This window comes from Achroia grisella, unplaced genomic scaffold (assembly GCF_030625045.1).
Source record: "Achroia grisella isolate CSIRO2021 unplaced genomic scaffold, CSIRO_AGI_Agris_v1 utg149, whole genome shotgun sequence".
In the NCBI taxonomy this organism is placed as follows: Eukaryota; Metazoa; Arthropoda; class Insecta; order Lepidoptera; family Pyralidae; genus Achroia; species Achroia grisella.
In genome coordinates, this window is record NW_026712644.1 from 4102183 (window position 1) to 4119842 (window position 17660).

The 17660-nt window shown below is 40.1% G+C and overlaps 1 protein-coding gene across 3 annotated transcripts in view; it reads left to right on the plus strand.

The window, feature by feature from the left end:
* Positions 1-2119: 2119 nt before the first annotated feature.
* LOC131840663 (zinc finger protein 700-like) overlaps positions 2120-17660 on the plus strand; it is a 61878-nt gene continuing 46337 nt past the window's right edge. For 2 of the 3 annotated variants that reach the window (XR_009357426.1, XM_059188840.1), the window contains exons 1-5: positions 2120-2360; positions 3619-4527; positions 6168-6297; positions 7349-7416; positions 9030-9152. Coding sequence is in view for 2 of the 3 variants with exons in the window: in XM_059188840.1 (XP_059044823.1) it covers positions 3624-4527; positions 6168-6297; positions 7349-7416; positions 9030-9152 (1225 nt within the window). In the remaining variant the exon portion in view is untranslated. Of the gene's footprint in view, positions 2365-3618; positions 4528-6167; positions 6298-7348; positions 7417-9029; positions 9153-17660 lie in introns of all 3 variants that reach the window. The other variant, XM_059188841.1, reaches the window with a different exon arrangement.

Genomic DNA, 17660 nt, shown 5'->3' on the forward strand with positions numbered 1-17660 from the left:
CTTGAGTTTAGTGCGAAACTCGGAAATGTGATCTTATGTTCGGTCTCCGAAAATATGATCAAATTTCAGTACTACTCGTAGTGAGGAGTTGAAGGGTTATAAAGAATGTTATGAAGAAGGGTAAGAAGGTGAGTATTCCGACGAAAGCGAGTGGGAAGCCACTTGAGTTTAGTGCGAAACTCGGAAATGTGATCTTATTTTCGGTCTCCGAAAATATGATCAAATTTCCGTACTACTCGTAGTGAGGAGTTGAAGGGTTATAAAGAATGTTATGAAGAAAGGTAAGAAGGTGAGTATTCCGGCGAAAATTAATGGGAAGCCACTTGAGTTTAGTGCGAAACTCGAAAATGTGATCATATTTTCGGAAACCAAAAATAAGAGATTGAGACAGCGCAATTTTGGTAGCAATAGGCAGGAAATTGCGAAGTCTTGGTAGTAATAATAATAATAATCTCAGGACTATTTACACAGCGCCATCTAGACCCAAGTTAAGCTAGCTAAAGCTTGTGTTATGGGTACTAGATAACTGACTCCTGTGCTGTAAAAAAACATAATTGTAGTGGATAATATTATATATGTATGGATATATACATTTGTATGTCGGTTCTTCATACATGTGCAGAAAGCTATTGTATCTACTCGATAACTATATAAAATAAATCAATGCAAAAAAGTGTAGAATAAAATTGTATATTTTAGTATGACAAAATTAACAACTCAAATATATGTACATTCTTCTTAAAATAAAAACAGTGGCTTTTAAGTGGCCAGCAATACACTATGAAGTCCACAACAATAATGAAAAACATACTCGCAGCAGTAATTGGCTCTGTTGATCTTACTTATTTCATACCAAACGCATTAATTTACGTATTTTTAATTTTCTGATAAAAATATTTTTTTAAATTACATATTAAATTTGATGACACAAAACGCAAAACGTGATGACCTTGACTTTTGACACTTAGTAAAAATGTTGCCTAATATAGCATTTTTTCCTATAAAACAGGATAAATTTAACATGGTTGTTATTATTTTTTTTATTGGGTTGTTTGAGCTATTGTCAGGTGCCTGTATCACCTGTAGCACTGCGACCTACATAGATCTATTGTGCTCACCATTTTACAGAGTTCGCTACATAGGAGCTATGGTTTTTATCTTCTCGGGAAAGAGTGTAAACTTTCCAAAGGAGATATTTCGATTATGCATGAGTGGGCTACCACCACATAGGATGTGTTGTGGCGTTTGCTCTTTAGTTTGGCAAATCTGCAGATCTGCAGTTATTAATTACTTAAAATTATATTAATATACTATGTTTATTTCTCACAGTTTAAGATTCTATTTTTATTTATAATTTTTAATACTACAACTTTTGTTTTTTTATTCTTCTAGGCTCACTTAATACACACGAGTCTATTAATATGCAATTAGAAAATTAGAAAGGCAATATAAAAAGTAATGATAATAAATAATATGTAATTTAATATCAACTATTGTTATACGAGAAGAGTTTTCATATATCTACATTTATGTATAGTATATATATGTTTATATTGCAATAGTGGCAGTCTCCATATTGTGACAACAATAAGATGTTATCGCATAACTTGTAAGTATGTGATTCTGTGTATTTTAATAATTTATAAGATAATATTCAATTAAGAATCGGTTTAAATAGCTATTATTATCTTAATTTTAAAAGGAGTATAAATTTTGGTGTTTAATAACTTAAACATCTTTTGCTTGTATATGAGTAAATGTATTTTAAGGTAATTGAATACAATATTGATTAAATTCTTGTTCTTATATAATACTACGCTATCTTAAGGACTTAAGAATAATGTAAAGACATAATCTTATAAAGTATACTTAAAAAGTAATAATTCAAAAACAAATTCGAAATTCTTTAATAAATAAAGTTAATAATTAATTTTTTTTTAATTCTATACAATTATATTATATAAATAAGTTCCTATACAATTCATTTATAAATGATGTATTTTTTAAATAGAACTAGATATTACAAATTGTATTATGGGATAAGCAGAAATTAAATAGAAAAACAATGACATTTTCAAGGAAATCGTATTTCAACAATGGCAATACACTGTGACGGCCATCGAAGCGCAATCAGTCACGCGAGAAAAAAATCTGAATTTCTGTTTAATAATTTGTTGTTTTAAACCATCAATAAAATTGAAACTATGTTTAATAATCATGGGAGAAGTTTCTATTAGTGTTTATGTGTTGTGTTGTGGCGAAAACGGAGTTTTTACATGAGAAACATGATGATTTCTTTTGTCATACGTTTGGTGTGTTGATAAAAAAAGATCATTTTTTCGTGACGACAGGCCATTAAGGTAGGTAGGTACTTTTTTCTTCACTGTATCGATTAATCCACAGACGGGTTTCCATTTTAAGAACCGTTTATGGCTGTATATACCGAGTTGTTTTGTTTAGATTTAATTTTTTTAACTGTTTACTTTTTATTTTTTTTCTAATGACACGTAGCAAGGCATTGTAAAATGTTACTTCAGTTTTAATTTTTATAAACTTGTTGATGTTATTAAAAAAGTATTGTTTGGACTATTTTTTTGACAATTAAAATTTGGAAAACAATTCAAATAGTTAGTAGAGATCAACTGAAACACATTAATAAATTCTAAATTACTCTAGAAAGTCTTTGATAATTTACGAAAGTATCTTATTTATCGGTTTCCTAAATATATTAATAAATATTTAACTTAATACATATGTAGATAGTCTAGAACAGTCCCAAATATTATTATTATTACACTCAGCGTGCTTGGGCTACATATAAAAAAGTTTTTTTTACATAGTTATATCAACTTTAAGCGAGTACTATTTTATATTATTTTGTTTACTACAAATACAGTGCAGAAAGTTCTAATAGTAATCAAATTCAACCATTATTGAGTCTACACCCGTATTGCGACAGATGTTTTGCCACTATACGAGGCAATAAACATATGTGGTTAATTGTAATTAATTCCATTAAACAAAATAATATAAGTCCAGTAAATAGATGAGGCCTATGTCCAGCAGTGGACGTCTTCCAGGCTGCGATGATGATGATGATGAAATAGATGAGAATGATTTATAATCAAACAGTATAAACTGGTAATCATGGTGATAACAAACACTGATTAGGTTTCTTGTTTTTTGCAATAGCATATGCTGGTGGTCACTCTACTCTCCCAAATTTGAATTTAAATGAATCTGTATTATTGTAAACATGTACATAATTTATTTGAAAAGAATACAAACTGAGTTTCTTGTCAGTTCTTCTCATCGAAATCATTTAGAACTGACAGTAGATTTGACATATCATAAGATTCTGTAATAGACCTACATGAATAAATATATTTTTAATTTGAATTTCACCACTCTGAACTTTCACAAAACATCTTCAGTAGAATAAAATTCCTATGCCACTCTCTATTGGGTTTACTGGAAGAGATCTCTTATAGAGATAAGTCCTCCTTTGTTAACATTAGATGTAATTAATATTCGTAGGAATGTATTTAAGTGCAATAAAGAATATACAAAATAATTTTTGTCACAATCACTAGTAATTATTATCATTTTAATTTACAGAAAAAATGAATACACACACAAGCATAGACTCCATCAAAATTGGTAACATGAATGTAGACATAGATCCATTGAGCACATACGAATATCCTACTTATAGCAGTTACAATAATATACCAAATCCCCATCAATATTCATATGACGTTAAGGTTGAAAATCCTATAAACGAATTCCTCCAATCATTCATGAATGTATCGAACAACGATAATGATGTAAAGTTACCAGAACAGAACCAAGAAAACATAAGTGATAAAGAAGTTATAAAAAATACTATAAATGAAGATGTTAAACCTAATATAGATGTAAAGAGTATAAAAAAAGAAAGAAATGGAAAGAAAAGCAATTATTGGTCTGAAAAAATAACAGATAACACGTTCGCGTTTTACGGATGCGCCGTCTGTAACGTACGTTATACAGCGTTACACGAACTGGACCAGCATGTAACAATACACAAAGATAGAATAACAAGTTATGATTTGAAAATTAAAAACCAATTGAAACGGAAAAAGTTGAAAAAAGAACAGAAAAGACTGAAAAAAATGGGGAAAATCAAAACTGAAGATTTCACTGTCGACATAAAACCGGAGGATGGTTATATTGGTAATGAAAAAGCTTCAGAATTCAATTTTAACGAAAATCCCGATAACGGAATTCCAGGAAATGGTGTAAAAGATAATGGAAACGCAGAAAATGGACAAGTTAACAATAGTGTAGATGGGAGGATAAATACAAATAATGAAAGTTGTGCAAATAGTAATGGAAATAATTCTAGAAGTAATGAAAATGAGAATGGACCAAACGGTAGAGTTAAGCAGCCCAATCTCAATTTAGAGAAGATATATAAGTGTTTTGCATGCCAGAAACAATTTACTTTGAGTTATTACTTGAAGCTACATGTAAGATCACACACAGGTGAGTTTTTACGTTATAAAATATAATTTTACTTCACAAATATACATACTTATACCAATATCACATTATAGCTTTATGGTACAGAGTATACCAATCTATACATCTATACACATAAATAAAATTGAAGTGTCTGTTTGTAATATTGAAATAATCATTTTTTACTACATTCATATATGAATATAAATATGGTACATACACCAAAATGACATTTTTTACAATTTTTATCTGTCTGTTCCGGCTAACCTCTGAAATGGCTGGACCGATTTTGACGGGACTTTTTGGCAGGTAGCTGATGTAATAAGGAGTAACTTAGGCTACTTTTATTTTAGAAAAATAAAGTTAAATTCCATGCGGAGGAAGTCGCGGATACAGCTAGCCATACATAATATTTGGCGACAGTGATTGTGGTGAATACAAAATTAATATTTATTGATATCTAGAACTCAAAATTCTCACACTTTTTTATTTCATATTAATTGAACTTAATTTTCACCTAGGGAATGTAACTGAATGTCCTTCATACAGGTCACTATAATGACCTAGTAAGACACAATGTTATGTCGAGACTTAAATATTATATCTGTTTCTTCTTTTTTTAATAGACTCTGTTTTTTTTTTTGTAATTTATATTGGCTTATAAAATGTGTATGTCTGTATATCTGTTGATTCAAATTCAAATTCAAAAATAATTTATTCATGTAGGACATTTTAGCCGCTTATGAACGTCAAGTTTAGACGTTATATTTTTTTTCCCTACCGTCCAGTTCGGTATATAGATCCAGTTGAGAAGAACTGGCAAGAAACTTAATTGAATTACTTTTTTTTTTACAAGCCAGTTTATTTACAATGTGTATTTATATAGGTGTCTATGTCTAACATTAAATGAAAATTCCGTGCATTTCCAACAACTATTGCCATGCACGCTCGTCATGTTGATGTAAAAATAAATTTAATATCATTATTATTATTTTTTTTTATGTATATATTATATATCTCCCTTTGATGGGGTAATAGACTGATCATTGCGGGTAAAAATCACCAAACAATGACAGTATAAGTTATGAATGATGAGGATGGATAATTTTTAAGTGGAAGACAAAAATTTGCGGACTATTCTACAAGTGTTTAATATTACAGCTTTTTGGAGAAGGATGAAAGTAAGTGTGTGAAGTTGTAATATCTTGAGGCTAGTGTGTAGGGATGCTGGGGTGACACCTGTGGACGAGATAATAATTGGGAGAGTTTATATTCATTTTTTCGGTATTCAATAGTCCTCTTCGTTCGATTACTCTATGTTGATCTCCTACTCTTTGTTTTGTGAATATTATTATTATTATTATTTTATTGTTTTCTACAAATCCTTACTATCTTACTAATATAAAAATGCGAAAGTAACTATCTTTCTGTCTGTCTGTTTCGCTTTCACGCCAAAACTACTGAACCGATTTAAATGAAATTTGGTACACAGGTAGTCTGGACCCTGAGAAAGGACGTAGGCTACTTTTTAATGCAAGAAAAGGGATGTAAGGGGTTGAATGGGGAGATGAAATGTTATATAAAAGTATTGTCATTTTACAGACGGAGTCGCGGGCATATCTAGTATTGTATAATTTTTTAATGGAACGTAATTTATTTTTCAGATGAAAAACCGTACACATGTAGTATATGTGGCCAGTCCTTCATAACGGCGAGCAAACTCGGGAGGCACAACAAGAGAATACATCTGGCCATCCGATACCAGTGCCGAATATGTTATAGGTTTTTTTCTAAGTGAGTTAAAAGTTTACACTTAAAATTAAGTTTGTTGAGACTGCAGGAATCTGTACTGATTATTATGTTTGACATGCTCACATGGCGTTGGCGTTTCTAGCTTTGTTATTAATCTGTACATATAGAATAGAAAATCATTTATTCAAATAAACTTACATTGAAGCACTTTTGAATAGTCATTTTTTTTAATCTACCACTCGTTCGGAAAGCTGTCTCATCACAAGAAGAACGAGCAAGAAACTTGCGTGTTGCTCTTTTAAATAATTTTATTATTACTTTACATTTTTAAGTTTAAGTGTGTGAATACAAACCACCAATTAGCACTAATTCAATTAAATACTCAAATAGAAAAAATATTGAATATATAACCAACTGGTTAAACAATAATAAGAGGAAATCAGTCATAGTGATTAGAGCAGACCAGTCCCTACAAGCAGCACCCGTTCACGAGTATGACGGATGAGCCAGTCATCACTGCGCTCGACCATATTTAGACCATTATTTAAAAATATAATCCTGAACAGAATTTATTTAAATGAGCATCGCGCAATTTTTCGTGAGTCACTTATTCGGGGTTCCACTGTATATCAGCGTCGGGGCTTTTGCCATGGCGTAATGCTGAGATGGGCCCCTTACACTCATCAGTACAGCGGTGACGACGCTCCGCAGTGGTGGATACCCATTTTGTTTCTTTGTTATTATTCAAGTTCACGAGTATGACGGGTGACTTTCTTTGTGCATGACAATGGAATTGCACCTGCGCTAACGGTATACGCTGGCGGGGCACCAGTGGAGGATGATGAGATGAACATGAGGTCAATTCAGTTAGCACATCGTGACAAATTCACTAGGATAATGTCACGATGGTTTCCAGGGGGAACCGCATGGAGGTCAACTTAATATTATGACATTGCTAGAAATAGCGATTACTAGTTCCCATAACTAATAATCCCCCTTCTCCCTTACATTGGGTGAACTGCACTCAACCATAATTTAGGGAGCCCATAACTTTAAAACCCGTTTTAACTTTAAAACGTGTTTTTGTTTTCAGGTTTGAATATTTGACTAGACATTTTGACAAGAAACATCTTGAAGACAAACTGGAGGGGGAACCATACGGTACAGTTAAATTTAACTTTCTTACATAATTAGGAGGTTTTAGGTTCCCGCGACTTCGCCCGCGTGGATTTTAATTTCGTTTTTCTAAAATAAAAGTAGCCTAAGTTACTCCTTATTACATCAGCTACCTGCCAAGAAAGTTCTGTCAAAATCGGTCCCGCCATTTCAGAGTTTAGCCGTAACGAACAGACCGACAGAACAGACAAAAATTGTAAATAAAATTATTTTGGTGTATGTACCGTATTATATATTTATTATATGCATGTAGTAAAAAACGGTTATTTCAATATTACAAACAGACATCCCAATTTTATTTATATGTATATATTGATAATAAATTCATTATCATCTGCCGCCTCCCTTATCCCCTCATTTCTGGTCGTCGTAATATGTTTTTCTCTTACATTCATCTCTGTTCGCAGTCATCTCGTTATTGACTCCCTTTCTTACCATATCATCTTTCACACAGGTATATCATTTGCATATAGGAGAAAACTAAAAAATAACAAACATATAACATATTATGTATTATAGTTTATAAGTATGTTCGCATATGTATTTATTTTTAAACATATTAAAGTTTTTTTTTTCGATTTGAATTTCAAATTTTGTTAATGTACGGCCTACATGAATCTGTTTCCCCAATGCTTGACTGGGAGAAAATGCCTCATTTTTTTTTAAACTACTATGGTAGCAAACAGGCATACGGCCCATCTGATGGTAAATGGTTACCGTAGCCTATGGACGCCTGAAATACCAGGGGTATCACGTGCGCGTTGCGGACCCTTAAGAAACCTTAATATACCCTTCTTGAAAAACCCCATGCTGTAATCTCGTGAGAAAACCACGGCAGGGTGGTGTTAAGTCCGTATAACGCGAAAGTTTGTGCGTATATATTGTCGTTTATTACACGCAAAACTACTGAACGGATTTTGTTGAAACTTTATAATAGTATAGGTTATACATTAAAATGACACAGGATACAAATTTCATGCAGATGAAACTGCGGCCATAGCTAGTTTTATTTATTGGGTTGTTTGGGCTATTGTCAGATGTTTGTATCATCTGTAGCACTGCGACCTACATAGATCTATTGTGCTCGCCCTTTTTCAAAGTTCGCTACCTAGACCCGTCAGGGACAAGAATTGAAGGATATTCTTAGGAGCGATGGTTTTTATCTCCTCAGGATAGAGTGTAAACTTTCCAAAGGAGATATTTCGTTTATGTATGAGTGGGCTACAACCACATAGGATGTGTAGCGGCGTTTCCTCTTCAGTTTGGCAGTATCTGCAGATTTTTGTCGTGCATAGGCCTAGTTTAGCCATATGCTTGTTTAATTTGCAGTGTCCTGCGAGGGCCCTAGTCATCATGCATACGTTTTTAGTCAATAGCAGTAGTCTATTGGAGTATTTGTTCAAGTAGCTATTATAGTTTACCATATATTCCAAATATACATTCTTCTTTCTTCGTTCTTCTTGTGATGAGACAGCTTTCCGAATGAGCGGTAGATTAAAACAAATGTAATGACTATTCAAAGGTGCTTCAATGTAAGTTTATTTGAATAAATGATTTTCTATTCTATTCTACTAAGAGTTACCTACCTTCATTTGTAGATTACAACGCGATATTGCCGTATCTGAAAGAGTTAGAAGAACAATTGAGAGAGAAAGCAGAAGAGACCAAGCCGAAGGCAGAAGACTTGTGGGAGGACTGGCCGCCACCGCCCAGTAACCAATGTAAGTATACCAGTTCCGGAGTAAACTTTGAGAAACAACGAAGTTTTAAGCATGCGTACCTCTGTCACATTTATCAGACTTTGCACAAAGTGATCTGCGTGTGTACCTCAGTCTAACCTATTAGACTTTTAGACTTTATTCAAAGTGATCTGCGTGTGTGCCTCAGTCTACCCTATTAGACTTTTAGACTTTGTTCAAAGTCATCTGTGTGTGAACCTCGGTCTCATCTATTACACTTTGGACAAAGTGGTATGCGTGTGTATCTCAATTACACCTATTAGACATTTAGACTTTCTTTAAAGTCATCTGCGGGTGTGCCTCATTCGCACGTATTTCACTTTATACAAAGTGTTCTCCGTGATACTTCATTCTCATCTATTACACTTTCTACAAAGTCGTATGCGTACAAATTTGTTACTAGACAACTGATATAAATACATAGATACATTTTTTAATCCATTACATAAGATCTGCTTAGCTTGGTTTGGCGCTGTGTGAATTGTCCTGAAATATTGCGATTATTGGATGTACGACTCCCTTATTCCACCAAATTGGCCACACATGATATGTATCTCAAGCGTCACACGATAACGTGATATCCATAGTGCTGTTCATGTATATAGGCGACGGCTTTTCTTTGGGTTTTGGACTATGGTCAAATGCTAAGACCTGTAGCACTACGACCCGTATAGATCTATTGTGCTCGCCCTTTTTTAAAGTTCGTTACCTAGGGAACCTGTAAGGGATAAGAATTGAGGGATATTCTTAGGAGCGATTGTTTTTATCTCCTCGGGAAAGAGTGTAAACTTCCAATAGGAGATATTACATTTATGCATGGGCTATAACCACATAAGATGTGTAGTGGCGTTTCCTCTTCTGCTTGGAAAAATCTGCAGATTGATGTTTCGCCATGTGCTTATTCAGCTTGCAGTATCCAGGGCCCTAGTCAAGATGCATATACTGTTTTTTACTAGAGTTGCCACGAATATTCGGTAACGCTGTCGGCCGAAGCGCCGAATATTCGGCACAAAGGACATGCTTGAGCGCGTAAACAAGAACCAACCGGTCGCAACATGTCTCCCTCGGTGCGGGAAGTTTCCTAGAATTTGTTCAAATGCTGAAAAACTTGTTTCCATTCATCATAATTTACTACTACTAAAAAGAGAGAAAAGTAAAAAAGTCTCTTAGTGACTAAGAGACTTTTTTACTTTTCTCTTAGGAAGTTTTACTTACTAAGGGATTTTAATTTGTTAATAAATACATAGAATATGACGTGTCTTTTTCATGATTTGGTACTCGGTATTCGGCCGAATAGTATGTATTACCTAGCGAATATATTGTATTTTATAACAGAAAACAGCAATTTACAAATATAGTTTATTAATTAGAAATAGTACACATGTCGCAGTAAGTAATAGAAAGAAAAAGACACACAGAGTAGAATATTCCAGAGAGACGGAACAGAGTAGGTTGGTGTTTGTTTAAACGCCTGCACAGATGGCGCTAGTGTTTAGTTACAACAGAATACTAGCCGAATATTCGTGACATCTCTGGTTTTTACTCAATAGTAGACGACAGTTACCACTCACTGTTATATGGACAGCTTGTTTACCATTCTAATTACGGAATTAATAAATTCATTTTCTTTCTATAACAGTCATTTACTATTGAGTGATTAAAAATTAAAATTAATTTTATTCCTTATGTTCCGGACCACCGCTTAAAGATTATGTATAGTCATAGATTGTAGAAATAAGTTCGATTAGAGATAGCAAATTTATAAATAGTACAATTGTTACATAGTAACACCTTAAGAATAGTAGATTTGATAGGGATAAGTTTATAGAGATTTAAGTACTTTATGTTATTATTTACGAAAATGCTTGGATATATAGGATAAGATGACAAATAAATGATTATAATGGTTGTGGTTTCAATCCCCTGAAAATAAATAGGAACAGAATAGAATATAGTATAAGAAATAGATCCCAAAATACATAGGCATAAACTATAAAAAGGGATCTTTTAAAGTATCATTATGTAATCATTTATAGATGTAATTGTAATGTGCGTTGCGCGGCAGCATTCGTTCGACTGACGCGCGACCTCGCTCTCCCGCGCTATATATATATGAGGGGGAAGGGGAGCGAGGTCATATAAAAGGCGCGATCCGCGAAATCGCGAATTATTCCTAAACCGCACGTCGCGCAGCGCACACATCATAATAAAAATGTAAATTAAAGATGGTATTGACGTTTGATGCACAAATTGTAAACACAAAATGTAAGACTGATAAAATATAATAAAAATTATATAAAGGGGTGAGGAGAATAGGGCGGCCAAGGGTCCGCTGGCTAGTAGCCAAAAATCGTATATAAGTAGCGTCCAAAAGCGCTACAAATCATAGCGAATCTGACCTCAGAATAGCGAATCTGACCTCAGAATAGCGAAATAGATCTCTGAAGAGCGAATTCAACCTCTGAATAGCGACATCAACTACTGAAGAAATTCTCCTCGCCTCTGCATTCTGAACCACAAGAACCGTTTTCTCATTTACTGCCCGTCCATCATCGCCATCGTCAAGCATAGTCGTCACAACCCTTTTCACGCATCGTGTCATCGCATCGTGTCACCGTCGCATCAGCATCGTGTAAACGTCCTTCTCAGGACGAATCATCGTGGTGCCTATAAAGAGGCACCTGGTCCTTCACCCGCAACGCGCCCGCGGCGTTGATTGAGGCCCTTCAGGTAGGGAGTGCTTTGAAAAGGGCACTCTCTCACCTCGAGGAGGATAGATTGACGTCCGGGCGTACCAGCGACTCGGTGCCTGCCGACGCGCCTTCCGACTCCCGGGGGCAGCGGCCAGCACATCTGCTGGTCCTTCGAGCCGGATCAAGAAGAATAGAAGACAAAATAGAAGATGCCCGTCACACGAAGCAGAACTGGCAAGATGCAAGAGGAGAAGACAGAAGAGCATCAAACAGATGCAGAACAGGTCCCAGACCCACCGGAGGGAAAACCCGTTCCCTATTCGACATAGCATACCGCCGAGGTCGCCACAAGGGACACAAGACGTCGAAGAAACCGTCGTTCAACAAACAACGGCGCGATCACAGCTCTCCGATAGAGAAAAGGAGAGACAGAAACAAATCGCTATCGCCCGAGAAGAGGTCATTCGCTATCGATTACAGTTGGCGGAGGCCAAGCTAGCCCGACTGGAAGCCTTCGGAGAAGAAGACGAAGAACCGTCGGAACCAGCATCGCAAGACGGCCACAATAGGGTCGTCGAATGGCTCGAGCAGCAGTCCGAGCCACCACCGCCTCCACCAGAAGCACCACCGAATCCACCGAAGAGGCCCACACCGGCGAGAATAGAGGAGCCGCTTCGGGGTACCATAGAAACTCACCAACGATTGGCACCCACAGACACCATTCAAGTTGGTGATCTCGCAACTGCAGTAACCGAAATCGTCAGGGCGACTACATCGTCGCTAGCGGCCGTCGCGCCGCACCCACAAGCGTCAACGTCGGGTCCCCTAGCAGCACAGTATAGAGGGGAACTCACACCGTTCTACGGGGCGCATACAGATTGGCTGGCCTTCAAGGCAGCCTACGAAGAATCTGCGGGGTATCTAACGCCGTCGCAGAACATAGAAAGGCTCCGGAGAGCCTTACGAGGGGAGGCTAGGTCAGCAATGAAGAGCCTCCTAATAGCAAACACGCCGGCCGAAGAGATCATGCACGAGTTGGAGCTCACCTTCGGTCGACCGAACAACATAGCAGAAGTCGAAATAGCAAAGCTGCGGAGTCTTCCACCACCGAAGGACACACCGGGGGAGTTCTGCAGATTCGCCACAGCCGTCAAGAATAGCATCGTGTCATTGAAGACGTTGAAGAAGATCAACTTCCTATACAACCCGGAAGTGGCGAAGTTATTAATAGAAAAACTACCGCCGAACATTCGACATAGGTGGTATGTCTACTGCCAGCAGCAAGCCCACGAAGACGTACCGGATTTAGTACAGTACTACAACTTCGTGAAGATAGAAGCTGAAATTTATAGCGTAAGCGCCGAACCCATGAAGATAGCAAGCATGGACGACAAACCGAAGCCGTCGGAAAGTCGTCGTGTTCAAATCCGTCCGCAGCGAACACATACAGCGAGCAAGACGGACAGCCCACCCCGCCACAAGCCAATGTGTCCCGTGTGCAAATCAAATTCGCACACGGCGGCGCAACAGTGTGAAAAATTCAAGAAAGAAAATAGCTACGGGCGTTGGGAAATAGCGAAGGCGCAACGTCTGTGTTTCCGATGCCTACAATATCGAACACAGACACATAACTGCAAGACGAAGACTTGCGGAATAGATGACTGTCCACGTATGCATCACAAATTGTTGCACTACAGGGCAACGAGCGAGACACAGAAGACAGAGACAGCAACAGTATCGACAGGCGTCTCGCTCACACGTTCACCGCGCAGTTATCTCAAAATACTGCCGGTGAAAATAGTCGGACCGCGGGCCAGCATCGACACTTTCGCCCTCCTCGACGATGGATCTACCGTCACCCTCATAGATGAGGAAATAGCCACAAGAGTCGGCGCGGAGGGGCCGACAGAACCACTGAAAATAGAAGCACTGGCCGGCGCAACGGTTCGAACAAATAGTTCGAGACGCGTAACTCTAACGTTATGCGGACCAGAAGAGGAGTATGAGATCTCCGCCAGGACAATGAAGGGACTCAAACTCGCCAAACAACAAATAGAAGAAAGGGATATCCGACGATGTCAACACCTGGCTGGCATCAAGAAGATACTGTGTTACCACGACGCCACACCAACGATCCTCATCGGCCAAGACAATTGGGAACTGTTACTGGCCATAGAAGTTCGCCGAGGATCCTCGTCACAACCAGTCGCATCGAAAACTCCGCTAGGGTGGGTGCTGCATGGAGCGTCCACTCGCAGTCTCGGCCATCAAGTCCACCATGTATATCACATACGTGAGGGGGCCGAGGATAGAATAGAAGAGGAATTAAGAAGATATTTCTCTATAGAATCGCTGGGCGTGCTACCAAGGAAGACGCGCGCCGACCCTCAAGAGCGAGCACTACAGATATTACAGAAGAAGACTCGCGCTCTGCCAGATGGGGGATATAGTACATCGCTACTGTGGAAAACAGATAAAGTCGAGTTGCCGAACAACTACGATGCGGCGCTCAACAGGCTGTACAGCACAGAGAAGAAAATAGATAAGAATCCACAGCTGAAAGAAGAATACGAGCGACAAATAGCGCTCCTAATAGAAAAAGGCTACGCAGAAGAAGCCGCCACCACCCCATCGGACGCCCGCACCTGGTATCTTCCGCACTTTCCCGTGCTTCATCCAGCTAAGCCGGGGAAAGTTCGTCCAGTCTTCGATGCAGCCGCTCGCGCCAGGGGGACGTCACTCAACGATCATCTGCTGACCGGTCCGGACTTACTTCAATCGTTACCAGGGGTGTTAATGCGATTCAGACAACATCCAATAGCCGTCGCCGCAGATATAGAAGAAATGTTTCTACGAATAGAAATCAACGAAGAAGATAGAGATGTCCTGCGGTTCCTGTGGCGACAACACCGGCGGGAGGGACCACCCCGCGAATATAGAATGAAGGCAGTGATCTTCGGCGCCGCCTGCTCACCGTGCATCGCTTTGTACATCAAGAACCACAACGCAGAACAACACAAGGAACAATATCCAAGAGCAGCCGACGCAATTATCCATAACCACTACATGGATGATTACCTTCAAAGTTTCCAAACAGAGGAAGAAGCTATAAAAATCACCCATGAAGTTGACACCGTACATAGGAAAGCAAAATTCCACTTAAGGAAGTGGACATCGAACAGCCCGCAACTACAAGAAAAATACAACGGCACAAGAATAGAAGATAAGACCGTCTCCATAGATAGAGCCGACAAAGAAGAGAAAATATTAGGCCTCACGTGGAGGCCCGCCACGGACACATTGGGCTTCAACTTAAATATGGCCCGAATTCCGCAAGAGATAGTCAACGGAAGTCACACACCGACGAAGAGAGAAGCCCTCCGTACGGTCATGTCTCTCTTCGACCCACTAGGATTAGCATCACCCGTCACCGTGCAAGCGAAAGGTATCTTACAAGAAACATGGCGAATCGGCATCGGCTGGGACGAGAAATTACCTGAGAAGTTAGCCGAAGACTGGACGAAGTGGACACAGCACTTAGTCAATTTACGCCATATCAACGTGCCACGATGTCATCCGGAGCTGAGCAGCGCGTCATCCAGGGAACTGCACACATTCGTAGACGCAAGCGAGAACGCCTACGCCGCCGCCGTGTATTGGAGAGTGCAAGACAAGGACGGCAACATTCACGTGACACTCGCCATAGCCAAGGCGCGAGTTTCACCTCTGAAGATAGTATCTATACCAAGACTCGAGTTGCAAGCCGCTGTCCTGGGTTGCCGGTTAGCACGCACGGCTACAGAAGAATACCAGATTAAACCGGACCGTCGATACTTCTGGAGCGATTCAAGAACAGTATTAGCGTGGTTAAGGGCTGGTCCACGCACATTTAAACCATTCGTGGCGCATAGAGTCGCGGAAATAGAAGAAGAAACGAAAGCGAACGAATGGAAATGGGTACCTACGCGTCACAACGTGGCCGATGACGCAACTCGAGGAGTGCCCACAGATTTCGACACGGAACACCGATGGTTCACCGGACCCCAGTTCCTATACAAGCCGCAGGAAGAATGGCCCGGGCAAGATGAGCCTGGTGGCATAACAACAGACACCGGAGAAGAACGCACGCACATGGTATACACAGGCGATAGCAACACAACAGACAGCGGCGTACTCCCGGACATCACACGCTTCACGTCATGGCTGCGACTACTACGAGCCACAGCACGCGTGTTGCAGTTCATCGACCGGCTACGCGAAGCAGTCGAAAATAGAAAAAACACCGCCTCACAAAACGCGGTACATTATAGGCGCACAGCGCGCAATATAGAGAAGGACCCGGCGTGGAATAAGAAGACGGCTCGCAAAATAGTACAGACAGCGCCGAGGTTCGACAATAGTGAAGAAAGAAATTTCGTCAAATTAACTGCGGAATATATACAACGCGCGGAACAATTGTGGATACGGGCCGCGCAACAAGAATCGTTCAAGAACGAAATAGAAACACTCCGCGGTAAAGGGACAGTCGATAACAATAGCCGACTGAAACCACTAGCGGTGATCGAAGAAGACGGTTACATCAAGTTGAAATCAAGAATAGCAGCAGTCGTCGATGTTACAGATAGCATGAAGAAACCGATAGTCCTGGATGGGAATCATCGATATACCCAGTTGTACCTGGACTGGGTGCATAGAACACATCACCACGCCGGAGTCGAGTTGGTGATGAACGAAGCTCGACAGCATTATTGGATACTTCGAGCAAGACCGACAATTCGCAGCATCGTCAAGCGATGTCAACTGTGCCGACTACGACGAGCGACAGCATCGATCCCGCCCACCGGCGACCATCCAGTCAGCCGACTCGCCCATCACCAGAGGCCGTTCACATACACAGGCGTGGACTTCTTCGGGCCTCTTAGTGTCACCGTGGGGCGACAACACCACAAACGCTACGTCGCGTTGTTCACATGCTTGACAACGCGAGCAGTACATTTAGAGTTAACCACTTCATTGTCCACAGACTCCGCAATATCCGCACTCAGGCGGATGATGGCCCGACGAGGGAAGCCAACCGAGATCTGGTCAGACAATGGGACCAACTTCCACGGCGCAGACGCAGAGCTACGTCGCGCCGCCATAGAAGCAAGTCGCGAAGACGCGGCTAATCATCGTATACGCTGGCGGTTCATCAGCCCCAGCGCACCATTCATGGGAGGAGCGTGGGAACGTCTCGTCCGCTCCGTGAAAACAGCATTAGCCGCCACACTGCATGAGCGGCACCCTTCGGAAGAAACATTAGTCACACTGCTGTGTGAGGCGGAATATACCGTGAATAGCCGTCCGCTCACACATGTGTCAACTGAACCGGACGACGAGGAAGCCCTCACGCCTAACCACTTTCTACTGGGAGGATCGGGCAAAGTGCAAACTCCGGGAAGCTTTGAAGACACCGATATCGATAGCCGGAGTCACTGGAAGAGAGCGCAACGGCTAGCAGACCACTTCTGGAGCCGATGGCTCCGGGAGTACCTACCGGAACTTCAACACCGGCGGGAGCCCCGCGGCACGGGGCAACCTCTGCGCATCGGAGACTTAGTCCTGATCGTCGACTCCAATCTCCCGCGCAACACATGGCCGCGCGGGAGAGTAATAGCAGTGTTTCCCGGCCCAGACGGCGTCATCCGAGTGGCCGACATCCAGACCAAGAATGGCGTGCTGAGGAGGCCAACCAAACGACTCGTGGTCCTGCCAACGGGAGTTGCTGATAGTGAAGAGCGGGTTCCGGAACCAGACA